The 19,638-nt window shown below is 39.0% G+C and overlaps 1 protein-coding gene across 3 annotated transcripts in view; it reads left to right on the top strand.

The window, feature by feature from the left end:
- The window catches only part of LOC126354875 (rho guanine nucleotide exchange factor 26-like), a 444,136-nt gene that overhangs the window by 280,310 nt on the left and 144,188 nt on the right, over positions 1–19,638 (top strand). For 2 of the 3 annotated variants that reach the window (XM_050004883.1, XM_050004882.1), the window contains exons 6-7: positions 8,078–8,273; positions 15,120–15,704. In XM_050004883.1, coding sequence (XP_049860840.1) covers positions 8,078–8,273; positions 15,120–15,704 — 781 coding nt within the window. The remainder of the gene's footprint in view (positions 1–8,077; positions 8,274–15,119; positions 15,705–19,638) is intronic. The other variant, XM_050004884.1, reaches the window with a different exon arrangement.

Below are 19,638 nucleotides of genomic sequence, written 5' to 3'. Positions count from 1 at the left end.
CAGGTCTGTTACTTAGTTAGGTGCGTTTATTAGCCCTTCACTACATAAAATCCGTCACAGGTGTACATTTTTAACAGGTATGGTTGCCATGTCATCTTTCATTATTGTAAAACATGTTTTTATTGAAACTGTTCTCATTATGCTAAATATAATAACAAAGGTAACAATTCATCCTCAGAGCTTAAAAAGAAAGCACTGTTTATTCCTAAATATAAAATTTAAAACTGCATGGATGTAAAAATAATGTACTTGCCACCAAGGTAATTTCAGACTACCTGGTATGTACATTTGTCACCTTAAACAAACTGCCACTCCTGCTTGAGTTATGTTTATAGGAAAAGGACTAACACTTTTCATAGAAGGCACAGACACATGTTCAGTTTCACACATGCATGAAACTGATATATTGTAACTATAAATCTGAAAACAATATTATGAAAAGATAGTGCTGCTCACCAAATAGGGGAGATCCTGAGTCACAGACAGGCACAAGAAAAAGATTGCTAAACATGTGCGTGCGAGCAATTGACAAGTTGCCAGTGGTCGTGCGTGTGTAAGTTGTGCTATTGTGAATGTGTGTCTGCCAAGTTGCACTCGTTCGCATTCCAGTCTTGGACTGAGACAGTGGTCATGTGTGACTAAGTTATGCTTGCGTGAATGCATGTGTGTGTCTTCTACTTTAGAAGAAGGCCTTTTGGCCGAAAGGTCACGTCTTAAGCAGTCCTTTTGGTGTCCCTGTCTGCGACTCAACATCTCCACTGTGTGCTGAGTAGCAATCTATCAGTTTTCAAAATATTGTCATTATTCTTCCATCCTGGGTTTTCCATTGTTTGTATCAATCTAAAAATAATGACATAAAAAACATTTTCTGTGAAATTTGAGAAAAATTATCATCATCCTGCCATACAGAGATCACTTAAAAGAAAACATTATAAACATTTGTTTATATAAAATGAAAACACTCATGTGTACTTCACTCTTTAAAAATGTTTGAGATTCAACTGTGTGATCATTAACTTCCATGAACCTACATGTTAGTCATAGGTTTCATATAATGTACAGGGTGATTTTGCACAAGATGTAAAATCCCTATTGTTTCCTGAACTGTTATTGATGTCAAAACAAGAGTTTTAGGATATCTTAATGCGCAGAAGGGAACACAATTGTGTTATATGAGGTGTGTGCGAAAAGTAGAGAGACTGGTAACCCTGTGTTGTTCTACTTGTGTAGACCAGTGCGTTCATCCCTTCCAGATGCTCAGTCAGAGTTTATACTCTTTACAGCCATCACATGATTTCTGAGAGTGTTATGAGTGAAGTTGTGTTTCTACATCTACATCTATACTCTGCAAACCACTGTGAGGTGCATGGCAGAGGGTGTGTCCCACTGTACCAGATATAAGGGCTTCTTCCCATTTCATTCACGTACAGAGTGCAGGAAGAATAATTGCCTGAATGCCTCTGGGCACACATTAATTATTCTAATCTTATCATCACGATTCCTATGTGAGAAATATGTAGAGGGCTGTACTACATCAGAAGAGTAAGAATTTAAAGTTGGTTATTGAAACTTTAACAGACTCCCTTGGGATAGTTTATGTCTATCTTCAAAAGTCTGCCAGTTCATTTCCTTCAGTAACTCAGTGACACTCTCCCATGGATTAAACAAACCTCTGACCATTCATGCTGCCCTTCTCTGTATATGTTCAGTATCCCCTGTTACTCATATCTGGTATGGGTCCCACAAACTTTAGCAATATTTTAGAACCTGTCACACGAGCGATTTGTAAGCAATCTCTTTTGTAGATTGATTGCACTTCCCCAGTATTCTACCCATAAACTGAAGTCTACCATCTGCTTTACACATACTGAACCTGTTTGATCATTCCATTTCATATCCCTACAAAGCATTTCACCCAGGTATCTCTATGAGTTAGCTGATTCCAGCAATGACTCATTTACATCATGAGAAAATATAGTATGAAACCCAATTTATTGTTTTCTCATGTGACATACTGAAAGCTTTGGATCAAGGCAATCAGGTAGGTGCTGTATTTCTTAATTTATGAAAAGCATTTGATTCAGTACCACAGCTATGCTTAGGATCAAAAGTTCATTTTGTGAAGTGCACAATTTCACATTTCAGAATACTTGGAGCAAGTTGGCAATATATGCACCACACTGAAATTTTATCAAGATCTGACTGAATAGTTATGTACCTCCTTTCAGATAGTACTTCATTATAGATAACTGCATCATCTACAAAAGCCTGATATTACTATTAATATGTCTGCAAGGTCATTAATATACAACATGACAGCAGCAGTCCCAATACACTTCCCTGGGGCACATCCAAAGTTACTATTACATCAGACAATGGCACTCCATCCAAGATAATGTGCTGTGTGCTTCCTACCAAAAGGTCCTGAATTCAGTCACAAATTTCACTTGATACCCCATATGATCGTACTTTTGACCATAAGCATAGGTGTGGTACCGAATCAAATGCTTTTCAGAAATTAAGAAACACAGCATCTACCCGACTGCCTTGATCCAAAGCTTCCAGTATATCATGTGAGAAAAGTATGAGTTGGGTTTCACATGATTGATTTTTTTCGAATCCCATGCCGGTTGGCATTGAGGTGGTCATTCTGTTAAAGACATCTCATTATGTTTGAGCTCAGAATATCTTCTAAGATTCTACAACAAATCGATGTCAGGGTACTGGATGGTACTTTAATGGATCACTTCTAATGGGTCTGACCTGTGGCTTTTTCCAAGAAATGGGCATGGTTATCTTGTTAGAGTGATCTATGATAGATTATAATTAGAAGAGGGGCTAACTCAGCTGCAAATTCAGTATGAAATCTGACAGGGATTTCACTGGTCCCTGGAGCTTTGTCCAATTATAATGATTTCAGCTGTCTCTCAACGCCACTGACACTAATACTTATTTCATTCATCTTCTCAGTGGTATGAGGATTAAATTGGGACAATTTTTCTGTGTTTTCCTTTGTAAAGGAACATTTGAAAATTGAGTTAAACATTTGAGATTTTGCTTTGCTACCCTCAATTTCAGTTCCTGTCTTGTTCACTAAAGACTGGACACTAACTTCGGTACCACTAACAGGCTTTACTTACAAGCAGAATTTCTTTGAGTTCTGTTTTTGTTGTGTCTTATGAAAATGAAACAGCAGAACTTAGAGCAACATTAAGTCATAAAGTTTTAGTAAATTAACTTGGGGAATCCCCAAGTATGAGCTTCAAAAAATTGTAACAAACCTATGTGGAACATTCCTTATCAAGTGCACAAGTTTTTTGCAGGCACAAATCATTTTTGGAAGGCCAAGATGTTGAAGATGAACCTCACTCAGGGAGACCTTCAACTCCCAAAAACTGTTAGAAATGTTGAAAATGTATGTGATCTTGTGAGATCAGATCAACATTTAATAATAACTGTTAAACTTCAATACTTTCATCGTGCATCAATTTTTGTCCAAAGTTTTGCACTTAGTTTTGTGCCAAAATGGTGCTGGAAAATCTCACAACTGAGCAGAAGGATGATGGAAGAAATTTTTGTGTTTATCTTCTCTTAGAATGTTGCCAATGGCCACAAATGGTTCAGTCACATGACCACAGGTGATAAAGGCTGGATTTTTTATGTGGTCCTGAGAAAAGCAACAAAGTAAGAAGTGTTACACTGGGATTAGATTAGATTAACTTTCATTCCAATTAATCCGTTGGATGTAGAACATGTGAGGAAAAACAATAATACATGATAAATATTGACAACTAAAACAAATAAGCTAATGGAATGATCGTCTTATTTAAAATTAATTTTTTTTTTTATTTATAAGGTAATAAATGTATAATAGAGCTACTACGATACTTATTTACAATGAACACATTTCTTTTCTGCATTGAAATGTTGCAGAAGTTAGATTTTATAAAAAACACACACACACACACACACACACACACACACACACACACACACACACACACACACACACACACACACAAATCAGTTGGTTCTACTGAGAAATTTATCAATAGAGTAGAAGGAGTTGGCTACCAATAAATCCTTTAGGCTTTGCTTAAGCTGAATTTCATTAATTTCATTGGTTAAGCTTTTTATGGATGCTGGCAAGTTACTGAAAATGCACACCTTTTTGTATAATAGTAAGTGACTTTAAATCCTTGTGAAGATTATTTTTATTTCTAATATTGATTCCATGAACTGAGCTGTTGGTTTGAAAAGGTGATATATTTTTAATGGCAGATTTAATTAAGGAATACATATATTGGGAAGCAGTAGTTAGTATCCCTAGTTCCCTAAACAGGCCTCTGCAAAATGTTCTTGAGTTCACACCACATTTAATTCTTATTGCACATTTTTGTGCCTGGATAACATTAGCTTGGCTTTATGAATTACCAAAAATCCCATATGACATTATGAAGTGAAATTAAGCATGGTATGCCAGCTCTTTCATTTTTATATCATCAATGTCTGACAGAGTTCCCCTATGTCTGACAGAGTTTGCATTGCAAATAGAGATTTGTTTAGATGCTTCAGCAGTTCTATGGTGTGCTCCTCCATCTTGAATTTATTAACAAGCTGTAATCCCAAGAATTTAACACCTTCTTCTTCTTCTTCTTCTATTTGCTTGTCATCATATGTTAGGCATATACTTGTGGGACACCCCTTACAAGTTCTGAACTGCGTGTAGTGTGTTTTTTCAAAGTTTAGTGACAAAGAATTGCAACTTTGGCAGTAGGTTGTTTGTGATAAGATGGTTATAAAGCTGATAGTACATTATCTTTTCTAACATTTTTGAGAATGCTGACAAGAGTGAAACTGGACAGAAATTGATGCTATTTTTTTATCTCCATTCTTAAACAGTGGCTTAACTTCAGCATATTTCAAACATTCAGGTAATATTCCATACATAAATGACTGGTTACACAGATAGTGGAATATGTTACTTAACTCAGAATCACAGTCTTTAATTAGCTTTGTTGATATTTCATCATACACACTAGATGTTTTTGATTTTAAAGATTTTATGATGGGCATTACTTCTGCTGGGGTAGTGAAGGGTCAAATTCATATTAGGGAAATCATTTGAAATGTCTGGTCTGAGGCATCCCATGGCAACATCTGCAGAACCTGACAACCCCATCTTTTCAGTAACAGTTATAAAATGTTTCTTAAAAAGTTCTGCAACACTATACACATCTTTCACCAATGTATCATTCACTCTTAATGCTATTTGCCTCTCTTCATGTCTGGTTCAGCCCATCTCCTCATTCACTATATCCCATATTGGCTTTATTTTGTTATCTGATATGACTATATTTTCCTCGTAATATATTTGCTTTGGTGTTTGTATTACAGTCTTTAATATTTTGCAGTATTTCTTGTAATATGCTATAGCTTCAATACCAGAATTGTTTCAGATTGACAGATATGGTTTTCTTTTTGTTTTAAAAGATACCTCTGTTCCTTGATTAATCCATGGCTTCTTTGTACACTTTGTTCTAACCTTGGTTAGTTTTGGAGGAAAACAGTGTTCAACTAAGGTAAGCACTTTATTAGCAAAAGTGTTATATTTTTCATTCGTGCCATGAGCACTTTACTCACATACATTCACTGGAGTGATGTTTAGTGTCCTAAAATAATCAATTTTTGGCTTATTGATTACCCTCTTGAGTTCAGCTGTAACAGATTTTATATCCTGTTCAGTATTAACATTTAACAGAAGGATCTGCTGTGTCATGGTCTGAGAGAGACCATTGACTATAGGTTTTGAAACATAATTTCATTAATTGGTCTTTATTATAACAATATTATCAAAGGCTGTTTGTGAGCACTTGGGAAATTTACAGTAGGAATTAAATTGAATGATAGTGTTACTAACTCAAATAAGTTTTTATTGGGACAATATTTAAGGAAATCTTTATTGAAGTCACCAGCAACCATTATTTCTTTGTTTTTGGTTGTTAAATGGGCCAGTACAGGTTCAAAGTGGTTTATGACCACATTAAAGGTGCTCAATATACACATCATCAATATACACTTAATATTATGAAGGATTTTTTAAATGAAATTCTACTTCTGTTGCACATGCTTCCATATGCTGTTCTAGACAAAATTTATGAATGTCTATGTTCTTAAATTTATGACAGTTCCTGATGAATGTGGCATCTCCTCCTTTCTCCATTTCTGCACTGTAAATGTGAGATGCTAACCTAAATCCTGTAACACTTTAAAGATATATACCAGTGGTCATATGATGTTCAGAGAAGCAGATTTTCAGCTGGGTTTGAGGACTCTAATTCATCTATAGAGATAATTAATTCATTAATTTTATTTCTCAGTCCTTGAATATTTTGATACAATAAAGATAGCTGACATTTCAAATTGACTGAGTTAAAATTGGGTTGAGTTGAAATTTCTGCTGATTGTTGAAAATTCTTAACCAACAGCTGTTTATGCTGATGTAATTAGCTAGAATTATGTTTTTTTGGTTTCTTTCTCAAACTGAAGGTTTGTCTCAATCTTAACCTCTCTTAAAACTTGGTTTCTTTCTGTCCTCCCTACCCTAAATAGGGTCTTTTCTGAACCCCCTAACTACTGGTATTTTATCGCTCATGACAGTGTCTCCCCCTTTAACTTTCCTGCTATTTTCCAAGCCAGTTTATCTTTCCCTTCCTGTTGAGGTGAAGGCCATGCCTAGTATAATCCCACCTATTGAGAGAATCAACAGAAACTTCACCAATGTGTGACCCTGCACCCGACATAAGCAGCCGTTCCAACTCCAAATTAACTCTCCTGACAGGAGAGTTCAAATGAGGTCAGTCATGGTGCACAAGAACAGATACAAACTTAACACTAGTATGTTTCGGGTAGCCAGGATCTCTGTCAATACTATTACCTGGCCTGTGGTGTCTTTCTTAGTGAAATCTTTGCTAAGTGATCCTAAATCCTTTGTCACCAGCTCCAGACCAGCACTAGATTTAAAAAAAAAAAATTGGTGACATGGTATTCTGATCCTAGTTCATCCTGCAAAAGTTGGAAAACCTATTCCATGGGAACTACCTAACAACACCACTTCCTTTCTCTTTACTGATTTCCCTACATTCTTACTTTTCGATTTGTTGCTGAAAGTTTGTTGTGCCCTGTCTACACCTGAAACTGCTTGAGACTCACCAGCTTCTGACTGAAGCAACAGGTCATATGTATTTTCCACCTTCACCACGAAGCTGTCAGATGAAGTTCTAGGCCTCTTCCTCCTGTTGCCTGTTGCCTGTTGCCTTTTGCCACTTGCCACTTCCCACTTCCCACCTCTCGTTTACCCTTCTCTATCCTTAACCTGTCAAGATCTCTCCTGGCCTTGTCTAGCTCAACTTGAATCTCCTCAACTGAAAAAAGCTCAAATGACCGCTCAAAGATAAAACGGTGTTGATTTTTTTCTGACAGTAAGGGTATTGTTCACAAGGAATTTGTTCCTCCAGGACAACCTGTCAACCAAGTGTTTTATTAAAGATGTCTCTCAAAGCCTCATGAAAAGGGTGAGTGGAGTGAGACCAGACATTACAACCCTCAAAAATTGTTCCTGTTGGTACGCGCCCCCCCCCCTCCTCCCCCCCCCCCCCTGATTTTCACCTGATCTGAGTCCTTATAACTTATTTTTTTCCCCAGAATTGAAAAAGTCTTAAAAGCACATCATTTTTGGACTCTGGAGAACAATAAAAAGAATGTGACTGCCTTGTTAATGGCCCTACCACTTGAAGCCTTTCAGCACTGCTACCAAGACTGGGAACAATGATTTCACTGGTGTGTAGCTGCCTAATGGAACCACTTTAAAGGAGACCATATTGCTGTTTGAAAATAAATAAATAAATAAACTCTGGTACATAAAAAATCATTTTCTCACACATCTCTGTGTACTTTTTCTGGAACTTCATTTTGATACCTTTAATCGTACATGAAATAAAATGGATGTCAAGAACCTGTATACAGACACTGAATATATATTAGGAGTAGCTTACAATGGCAGTAATGAATGTTACAGAAACCCACAGTCCCAAAGAAGCCTGTGGGAGATGAGAAAGTGGCTGCACAGGATGTACCTGAAGTCCCTCATGGCTGTGAGACCGTCCCAAATGGTGGATACTTGGGGCGGAAGGAGATGTTCTCCCTCCTGACCCAATCAGAAGGAAAGAGCAAAGCCAGGGAAACCTCTGACCAAAGCCAAAGCATCTCAAATGGTAAGCAGTAGACTTTCATCAGAGTTCATTATTACCATGGAGTAGAGCCAATACTCCTAAAAGTTCAACATTCCTTTACACATAATTAGTCATCACCTCAAAAGATTACTGATAATTGCTGCCTCTAGTGTAATCCTCATTACATTACCTATAGAATAACCCTTTCAACATCGTTTTAAGTTCTGTTTCCCATATCACACTAACAACTGTTGTACTCTATCTTGAATGCATGACAAGTAAGTAGCATTTGTGAATTTCTGCTGGTATTTATAGTATTACTAATTTTATTGTTATATGTTTCACTGTATTTGAGACTGAATAAATTAAGGAACAATTAGGGAACTCCTAGTTGCAACTGCCTTAAACTATGAACTCCATTTGTGCAAATGTGAATAGAAGCTGCTTCTTGGTAGCTGTGGTGATAAAGATTCCATCAGCTGATTGTTGTGATATAATTGTCATTAGTTTGACATTGTGGGACAGTTTGTAGTTGCAAGTGAATTGCCTGGAGAGGAATGCATCATTGACCTGCTGTTCCCTGTGCCATCCTATGAACGATGAAGAAGTCATCGACCAGTTTCATTGCCACATCTTCTGTTGAAATTGCTGCACATTGAATTTCATTAAGAAAGTGTTGTTTTTATTCAGCGTGTCAGATGTGCAACTTAACTCTCGAGGGATGTGAGAATTGCCGTTTGATTGTGTCATACCTTCATTAGATGTGCTGCTTGTACCCTGCAGAATACATGTGGGTTTGAGACAGTTCACTGTAACATTGGTTGCTTTCCCATGAAGAATGTTGTCAATGGTGTTAGCTCCACGTTTTATCACTCTTTGGGGGCTTGAATATGGTGGGTACAATGCAGGACAGATCATATCATCTCATAACATGATGCAGTCATATTCTTTTAGAGCATGATGAACAAACATTTTGGGTGAATTGTGTGCCTGCGGATGTGGTTTTCTGAGGTGTGTGGTGTTCTGTTTCACTCTGTGGATGAGAGTAGATAGATGGTTAACTGCCAGCAGTGGTGTTGCCAAGATGAAGTTGGCTGGCATTGTGAGTGGCTCACCATACAGTATTTCCACTAATGAAGCACGGAGGTCTTCCTTACAAATGAAACACACACCTAAAAACACTCACAGCAACAACTTTGTCCAATACCACCATGACATGTGAATGTTGTTTTTAGTAAGCGGCACTCCACCAGCCTACTGCTTTGAGGATGATACGTGTGCTGAAGTGCTGGACACTGCAAAAATTGCAGAGTCTGATAAATAGTGATGACTTGAACTGATGACTGTGGTCAGTTATGGTGATGGCAGGGCAGCTGAAACATGAGATCCATTACTGTACAAATTCCCTTGTCGTAGTTTATGCTGTAATATCAGAGAGAGGTACGGCTTCGACCCAGAGGATGGCCCAGTCAACTGGAGAGAGAATCTACCAGAAACCTGCTGACTATGGGAGGGGTCAGACTTGTTGAAAGCAGCCACAAGTATTACAAATTGACCATATTTTTGGTGTGTAAGCCATCCCATCTTACAGTGCTGACAAGCTGTAAAAGCTCGTGTCCAATTTTTGCAATCTTGTTTGATGTTTTGGGCATATGAAACTGTCCTTGATTTGTTTGGTTGTGGGGTCATACTCCTGGGTGTGACAGTCTGAGTAATCGGTCCAAAAAGGCATTCCGCATTTTGACAGGAATGAGGGTTCTGGTGTGGTTTTGTGACTCATGACAACAAACTTGTGCAGAGGAATCAGGCAAAGTGTGGGATACTATTTCTGACCCATTCAGTATGTTATCTAGGAGGTTGCATGTTTGTTCATCCTGTTGTGCTTTGTCTACTTCATTGCAGTTGATATCCACTGAAAGTATGTTTATCCGGGTGATTTAGTCTGTGACCATGTTGTCTGGCTCATGAAGGTGAAGGTGAAGGTGCTGGACGTCATAAACTGTGTGATATAGTCCAGGTGTTACAAATGTTGTTGGCAGAAGTCTTTCAATGTGTTATGAATGCAATCCATGAGTGGAGGTGCTGATCACTATAAAATGTAAGTTGTCTGCATCTATGCTGTCTCTGAAATGACACACTGCTGCATATACTGCCAACAACTCCCAATCATATGCTGATCACTTGACCTGTGGCAGAGTGAGTTTCTGAGGAGGAGGAGGAGGAGGAGGAAGAGGAGGAGAAGAAGAAGAAGAAACACAATGGTTGCTGTACTCCTGCTATAGTCTGATGAAGCACTGCTCCAGTCGCCATATTGATTGCGTCAGTTGTTACTGACAGGGGAGCATTCAGCAGCAGGTGTGCCAACATTGTTAGTTACATGTTCCAGAGATCATTTGAAAAGTTCTTTTATCAAATTTATTATTTATTTATTTATTTATTTATTTATTTATTTATTTTGAGTCAGATGGGCTGACTTTAAACTAATCAAACATTTGTTGAATTTTTTGGCATCAATATAAGATTTATTTTGCCACACACATCTTCCTACAGTGCACTCATAAGTGGAGCTTGAATGCCAAATGGGGTAAGTATGATTAATGAAAGTTCACTATACCAAGAAATTGACATAATGTGTAGTGGTTGTGGGGTCATAGGCAGCTGGCAGGTGAGTTCTGTGTATGGCATAGCTGGTCAGATGCTGTCATTGCTGATGGAATGGGGAACAAAGGTCATACCAGATTTTCACAGATGGCATTTGTCTTCATTGATGAATGCTGCCAAAACATTTCATTGCTCCAGAAATGTTCATGTTCCTCATGTTCATGCAAGGAAAGGGAAAAGACAATATCATCCAGATATGCATAGAAGAAAGAGAATATTTTATATGAAATGCTACCAAATTTCCATTGCATTTTTCAGGCTATAGGGCATCAACAGAAATTCCAACAGAAATTCATAAAGTTCAAATGAGTTGACAACCCATACCTTGGGTATGTGCTCTTTGCCCATAGGGTTTAGCAAGTAAGCATTTCTACAGTCTAGAACACTGAGCAGAGTAGAACCTGCTATGAGTCAAGCCTGGGATGTTCAGGATTGGGTAGCTATTAGCAACTGTAAGAGTGCTCAGTGCCCAATAATTCCCGCATAATCGGTACATGCCATTCTTTTTGGGGGCAAAATGGATGGGCAAGGCCCAAGGGCTGTCAGACTGTCTGATCATTCCAGCTTGCAGTAATTTGTCTATAGCAGATTTGACTGGATAAAGTTTGCTTGGGGCCAGCCATCATACTTTGTGCTGGATCAAGTGTATTAATCGTATGTTCAGTTCTGTGTCAGTAGCATCCTACTGCAAAGTTACACCATGTCCTGAGGAGCAGTTGGGGGGGGGGGGGGGGGGGAGGAGGAGGAGTCACACATGGAAAGTGCTTGGACACTGTGAGAGAAATTTACTGTAGCCTACTGACGTGCGAGTGGTGAAGTGTGTAGACCGAGGTCATCTGGGGTTGAAAGAATTTTAGCATGCTGTCTGTGATTCTCTGCATGTAGGCTGATAATCTGTCTTCTGAATTTTTCATAACACTGTGTGATCTGCCATAACTCTGATTCCATTGCATGGCAGTCACAGAGAAGTCATAGATGGTTATTGCAAGCAGCAACCGGATCTGATGCCTGCACCTGTGTGTCAGTATCTGTTGACAGCTGCTGTGCGTACTGTGGTAGGACACCAGTGATGCTATCTGTTACAGTTTAAGTTAAGGTTTTTGAGAATTCTACTTATACTTTGCAAGAAATTTCAGCTCACAAACCAATAAACATGCATCTAGTGCCCTCTATTTTGTTTCTTCAAGATTGGCCATGTTGGCATTTGAATCATCCATTAACTGAATAATATGTACTAATGTTCAATTTCCTAAGTTAATCGACAATACTTTCTACACTCTCTCCCTGTCTTTTGCTGTACCATTAAACTGCTACTTAAAAGGGAAACTCCCCATCAACCTCCCCCCCCCCCCCCTGCCCCAGATTTAGTGGTAAGATGGGCCAGTGGTTACATGTGTCAAAAACTGAACACAGATCAAGGATGAAAACAGGAAGGAGGTTTACTGAACTGTGAAAAAAACAGCAAAATAGGAACAGTGAACTGTCCAAGAATAAGAAGTGCAATAAAGAGCAGCCTTAAGCAGCAATGGCTCCATAGTATGTGGTCACGATGTTGGACTGCCAAGCGGGCGAGCTGTGTTCGAAACTCCCTCATGCCATTTATTTTTCTCACAACATTATGATCTGTCTGTCTGGTAATTGAGAAGTTCGTTCTCTTTCTGTAGTTTTGGCAGTTGTCATACTATACATTGTTTATAGAATGTGAGCCATGTGGTAACAATACATTACCATCACAAGTAAATGGGATGGATAGTGAGAGTAGGTGAGGTACCACATAGACGACTCACAGAAATGAAAATAACAAATAAATGGGTGCGAACTATGTTACAACAAAAGAATTCAAGAGTCAAGACCTCTAAACTGGAACGCAACTACAAAAATGTTAAAAACAAGTGTTTTGACAGAGCACAGAGAACTGTGTGGTTGTGAAACTCTTGCAATCATTTGTTGCAGCTTATGTGTCAAACTATTAGGTTCCCATCATTTCCTTGGAAGTAATCCCGTTCACATTCATATGAACACCTATACCAGGCAAGGAGGCATATCTCGCTCACTTACTAGTCATACAAATTAGCTGTGTCGATAAGAGATTCCTGTTGTATGACACATGTACTGTCACTAATGCCATTTATAATACACCCTATGTGTTTTCTGGTGGAGGATTCTATTGACTTATTGCCTTGTCATGAAACGTTTGCAGTACCCATTCAAGAGCCACTTTGTTTCAGCTGGTAATAAAGTAGGTGTGCAGAATACTGTCATTATAGTTCCCTGTGCTTACACTTTGCTGTCACAAACAGACATTACACATCGACACAGACACAAATTAGATAATGAGAACAGCAAAAAATAAAAATTGGCACAAGAGAGCAGTTTGAACACAGCTAGCCATCTTGGTAGTCAAACACTGTAACCAATTAACCACAATGCCATTGCTTTTACATGCTGCTTTATATTGAACTTCTTCTGCTTGCACCATTCACTGTATCCATTTTGCTTCCCCCCCCCCCCCCCCCCCCCCTCCACAGTCCAGTCCTTTTTCATGCTTGATTTGTGATCAATTCATCATGAGCTGTCAACTGGGCCCTCTTACCACTGAATCTGAGGAGAGTACAATGAGGAGTTTCCCTTGTTAGTTACTGCTTGTCATTCCATCAGAGCCAGTTGGGGTGCCAAGCTGACAGGGATGCCAGAGGCACCCAAGTGCAATATTTGTATGCAGCATGTTTCACAAATAATGGTGACTACTCAAGTGGGTGAAAGTGTATGAGGGAAGAGGGTTGAGGGAAGGTGGCAAATCAATAGTCGTTTATGTGGAAAAATGTTCTCGAACTGACCCTGCATTCCATTCTCCCACTTTTGCTACTGTCAGTACATAATCTACAAAAATAAAAATATCTTCCCCTGATCTACCTGGAGAAGGAGTCACCAATGAGGCTGTACTGGTATCTAGGTCAGGCAGGTACAAGTTAGGACTGTTCCCTTCTCTTCCTCTGTAGACTCTCGAACTCCACTATGATTCTAAATTATCAGGTCAGATTAGAGCATCATGATCACACTGATGTTGAATTGCTTCCTGCATTCTACATCATGCCAGTTTGATTACTATCTGTTATTACCAAAGCACAAAATAAAAATGTTCTCAAAGTTCAAAGGAAGTAGAAAGAAATAACAACACAGGCCCAAACCAAAACTTGAAGTCAGAACTTGTTTTTCCCCACTGCTTCTGCCATCATTGCTCTTTCATGATTGGAATGTCGAACCCCTACTGTGGTCTCCACCATTATTTCTGACACTACTTCTAGAGGGTGTGGATATGTTCTACTGGAAGATGGCGGTTTGGGCTGAGCCTGAAGCTGTTTAAATGTTGTACAATCCCTTTATTACTCAAACAGTTAATATGAAAAGCTCAAACCTACATCTTCTGGCACTGGAATGTGAATGTACACTCACAAAACCCTGATGGCCATGCTGTGCTCAGGGCATGGTGTGACCCCAGGCAGTCTATGTCCCCTGCCCAGTGGCTGAGATAAGCTGAGCTGATGTGGGAGCTGAAAATGGCACACAGATTGCTAGGCAGGAGAGGCCCACCCAGCCATGGTGAGAGACAGGCTTAGATGTCCAGGGAGTGAACCCCGGACCAGCAGCTAGCTGAAAGTGACTGGCCGTGGCGAGTGCCCCTGTGGCTCGGTGGCCAGTTCAGCCTCAGTTTTATCCTTGCCCCGTCTGGCAGTGGCCAAACCCTCTGGCAGGAGGTCAAGTTGGGATGGCAATACTGTGGCAGTGACCTCACAGCAGAAACTGGCACTATGCGGTAGACAACTCAACGACTCTCCACTTTGATGAATGATCGACCCAGCTGGATGGCCAGTATTTATGTGCAGCAAAGAGGGTTTGTTGTGGCATTGCTGCTCTGCAGCTGCTGCTGCTGCTGCTGCTGTTGCAAATGTCACATACACCACATGCTGAAGTGTCCCTTGTTCCAGTAACTGGCTGGGTACTAGATGGCACGTGGGTGGCGATGCCAAATGTATTGTTGGCAGTAGCCCACACTACAGTATCGAGCTCTCATGCCTAGGCCCATATTGCTAGTTGCATGCCTATCAACCTTCTTGTAGGTTTATAATAAAAGTTCAGTTACTAATCCCACTTTTAACATTGTAAACACTGGTAAGTAAATTAAAAAAAAAGAATGACATATTTTAATAAAATGTTCTATTACTTCAGGGAAGACAACAGTTTACCTGAGTAATAATTCGGGTAGCCCCACATCTACAACTGATGGACAGAGTCCTGAAATTGTGGAGAAGCCTCCACATGTTCCTCTCCAGAAAAGTGGAAATACAAGTGTTGTAATGATACATGGAAGTTTGTCTCGAGAAACACAAGCAGTTTTCAGTGTAACAAGTACTACAGAGACAGAACTGGGGACACTTACAACAGTAGTGACTACAGCTGTGTTATCTAATGTGGATGCAGAGCCAACGTTGGCAGTGTCATCGTCGTCATCATCGTCATCGTCAGCATCAGCATCATCAGCAGCAGCAGCCAGAGCAGCAGAGACGACGATGATGATGATGACGACGACGACGACGACGACAGCAACAGCAACAACACTACCAACAATTACAACAACAACACAACCAACAATTACAGCAACAAAAGAAGAAGAAGAAGAAGCAGAAGAAGAAGAAGCAGAAGAAGAAGGAGCAGCAGCAGCACCACCACCACCACCACCACCGCCACCACTGCCGCCACCCCCATCAACAACTACTACTACTACTACTACTACTACTACTACTGCTATTAAAGGTCATTTAAAGATTAACTATTTTATGTTGAGTTTTTAATAGTCTGCAGTGTTACTAACAAACCAAATTACAAAATAACTAAACTGTTCAAACTTGTATGCTCAGTGTTCTATATTATTGACTCTAACATTAGAAGCTAAGCTTGTTGCAATTAACACGATATTAACAATCTATTAACAACATGTAACCACACAGATGGGGACGTTAAATATCAGCAATTACAGACTAGTATAATTTTCGTGTAGAATTAACATGGAAAAAGGAGGAGTTGCAACATACAAAAAAGTTGGACACCAAGTTAAAGACATTGAAACAAACAGTTTTTGTGTAGAACAAAACCTAAAAGAATGTGCTTGTGAGTTGTGCAGAATACTTCTCTGGTAATTGTAACAGTCTACAGATGCTCTCTACAAAACTTTCAGCTGTTTATGAGAAAACTAGATGCATCATTGAGCTACCTGTCAGACAAGAAGAAACAGTTAATAGTTGGTGCAGATTTCAATATAAATTTCTTAAGATACAGTAAGAAAAATGAACTGGAATCATTATTTGCCTCTTTCAATCTCATTTCAGTGGTTATATTTGCAACTCATGTGAAGTAATATAGTATTGTCCCAACCAATAACATTTTTATGCACATTGCTCATGTTGAAACAGTTAGTGTGTACCCTGTTGTTAATGGACTGTCAGATCATGATGCGCAATTAATGGAAATAAACAATAGATCTTACACTCCTGAGGCAGCTTCATACAGAGCAGTCAGGCTTATTAATGAGAACAGGATACTGTGTTCTAAGAAAAAGTTGAAACAGGTTGCATGGGGTAAGGTATATACAGAAAGAGATGTTAACGTCAGTTCAGTTACTTCCATATTTGTGTCAATATTTGAAAGTTACTTTCCTATTAAATTAGCCAGAAGTTCCATTAAAAAATAAGTTACCTGTGGTGAATTAAGGGAATTAAAATCTCCTTTAAGAGGAAGAGAAAAATTTATATATTTGCCAGAATAGCTGAAGAACCAATCTTTCTTGCAAACTACAGAAAATACTGTACTACATCTATACTTTGCAAACCACCATGACGTTCATGGCAGAAGGTACATCCCATTGTACAAGTTATTAGGTTTTCTTAGTGTGCCATTCACATGAAGAGTGTGGGAAGAATGATTGTTTGAATGCCTCTGTTACTCTACTCTCATCCTCACGATCCCTGTTAGAGAGATATCTAGGCGGCTGTAGTATATTCATAGAATAATCCTTACAAGCTGGTTCTTGAAACTTTGTTAATAGACATTCTCAGGATAGTTTATGTCTGGCTACAAGAGTCTGCCACTTCAGTTCCTTCAGTTTCTCTGTGACACTCTCCCGTAGATTAAACAAACCTGTACCCATTCGTGCTGCCCTCCTGCATATAAGTTCAATATCCCCTGTTAGTCCTATCTGGGTCCCACACATTAGAGCAATATTCTAGGATGGGTCACACGACTGATTCATAAGCGATTTCTCTAGACTGACTGCACTCCCTCAGTATTCTACCAATAAACGGAAGTCTAGCACCTGCTTTACCCCGACTGACCCTATGTGGTCATTCCATTACATATCTCTACAAAGTGTTACACCCAGGTATTTGTAAGAGTTAGCCGATTCCTACAGTGACTCATTGGTATTATAGTCATAGGATACTACATTTTTTCATTTTGTGAAGTGCAAAATTTTACATTTCTGAAAACTTGGGGGAAAGTTGAAACATAATCAAGATCAGACTGAATATTTATGCAGCTTTTCTCAGACAGTACTTCATTATAGGTAACTGAACTGCAGAAAGCCCGAGTTTATTATTAATGTCTGCGAGATCATTAATATACAACATGAACAGCTGGTGCACACCCAAAGTTACTTCTACATCTGACAATGATTCTCCATTGAAGATAACATGCTGTGTCTTTGCTTTATATCCTATATGATCGTAGTTTTGAAAATAAGCATAGGTGGTGTACTGAGTCAAGAAATACTGCATTTACATGGTTTTCTTGATGCAGAGCTTTCAATATGTGATGTGAAAAAAGTGCAAATTGGGTTTTACATAATTGATGTTTTCTAAAACCATGCTGATTGGCATTGAGGAAATCATTCTGTTCAAGATACCTCATTATGTTTAATCTCAGAATATGTTCAAAGATTCTACAACAAATTGATGTCAACAGTATTGGACAATAGTATTGTGGATCACTTCTACTGCCCTTCCTAAAGATGAGTGTGCCCTGTGCCTTTTTCCAAGAACTGGGCACAATTTTCTTTATTTGAAGGATCTATGGTAGATTATAGTGAGAAGAAGGGCTAACTCAGCTGCAAATTCAATATAGAATATGACAGGGACTCCATCGAGGCCCAAAGTTGTTTCTCAATACCACTGACACTAATACTTATTTCATTCATCCATTCAGTGGTACGAGGATTAAATTGGGGCAATTCTCCTGTGTTTCCTGTTGTAAAGAAACACTTGAAAATGGAGTTAAGCATTTGAGCTTTTAGTTTGCTACCCTCAATTTAATTTCCTGTCTCATTTGATAGGAACTGAACACTAACTTTGGTGCCACTAGCAGCCTTTACAACAACCAGAATTTCTTGGATTTTGTGAAATGTCATTTGACAGTATTCTGCTATGGTAGTCATTGAAGCATCACACATTGCTTGCTCTCTTGGCAGCCAAACACTTTTCATTCAGCATCTCTGTATCTATAGCCCTACACTTTCTTTTAGACCTGTTACTTTACAGAAAGTCATTAAAATGTCCTAAAGTATGCATGTCTTGACAGAAATTAATAATGCAGATAATAAAACTCCATGAGATGTTATCAAACAGGAGTCAGGACAGACAGCTAGTCTACAATATACCATAACAAATTAAATGAAAATGTTGTGATTGATACTTTATGAGGGTCATTCAATAATCAAAGAGACAAATTGGTCTGGAGAAAAAAAGCATTTATTTTTAGAAAAGATACTTCTACTTTTCAACATAATTCCATTGAACATTTATGCGCTTGTTCCAACAGGCTATAAGCCCTTTTATTCCAGCTGCAAAGAACTCTTTATCTTGATGTTTGAACCAATTTACCACAAACTTCTTCACGTCCTCGACATCCTGGAACCTATTCCCATGTAATGCCTCCCTCAGAGTGCCAAACAAATGGAAATCACTAGGTGCTAAATAAGGACTGAAATGGGGATGAGGTAGTACTCCCCAGTCCATTTTGATTATGATTTCACAGGTTAGTTGAGCAATGTGAGGACATGTGTTGTCCTACTGGAGAATCACACCTCTCCTTTGAGATTGACGACGTCTCTCTCTCACAGTTGGCTTCACCTTGTTTAAAAGCAAATCCGAATAGTATTGGCTGTTCATTGTACACTGCTCTTCAAGATAATCACAGAAAACTGGACCTTCACAATCCCAAAGCACCGTCAACATGACTTTTCCTGCTGATGCTTGGGTTTTGAATTTTTTCTTGACAGGTGAGTTGGGGTGCTTCCACTCCATGCTTTGTCTTTTTGATTCTTGCTCATAGAAGTGAATACAAGTTTCATCACAAGTTAAAATTTTGTTGAGGAAGTGCTCACCTTCTCTTTCGTAATGTTCCTTTTGCTCTGTGCACACTCTCAACCTTGTTTCCATGTGTAGGCACGTCAACTCCTTTGGGATCCATCTTGCACATTTTGCGGTACTTCAGCTTGTTACAAATAATCTTGTGAACTGTATCAATACTAATTTGAACCTTATCTACTATCATTTCCACAGTCACACAGCAGCTGGAATGAATAATGTCATCAATTCGACTTTCAAGTGAGGGAGTTGAAACTGCAACTGGTTGGCCAGAACGGTGTTTGTCAGTCACTGAGTTGCAACAATTTGTGAACTGCTCTATCCACTTGTAA

This window comes from Schistocerca gregaria, chromosome 3 (assembly GCF_023897955.1).
Source record: "Schistocerca gregaria isolate iqSchGreg1 chromosome 3, iqSchGreg1.2, whole genome shotgun sequence".
NCBI classification, from domain to species: Eukaryota; Metazoa; Arthropoda; class Insecta; order Orthoptera; family Acrididae; genus Schistocerca; species Schistocerca gregaria.
Note: the sequence above shows the minus strand (reverse complement) of the source record. Positions and strands in the feature narration are given on the sequence as shown.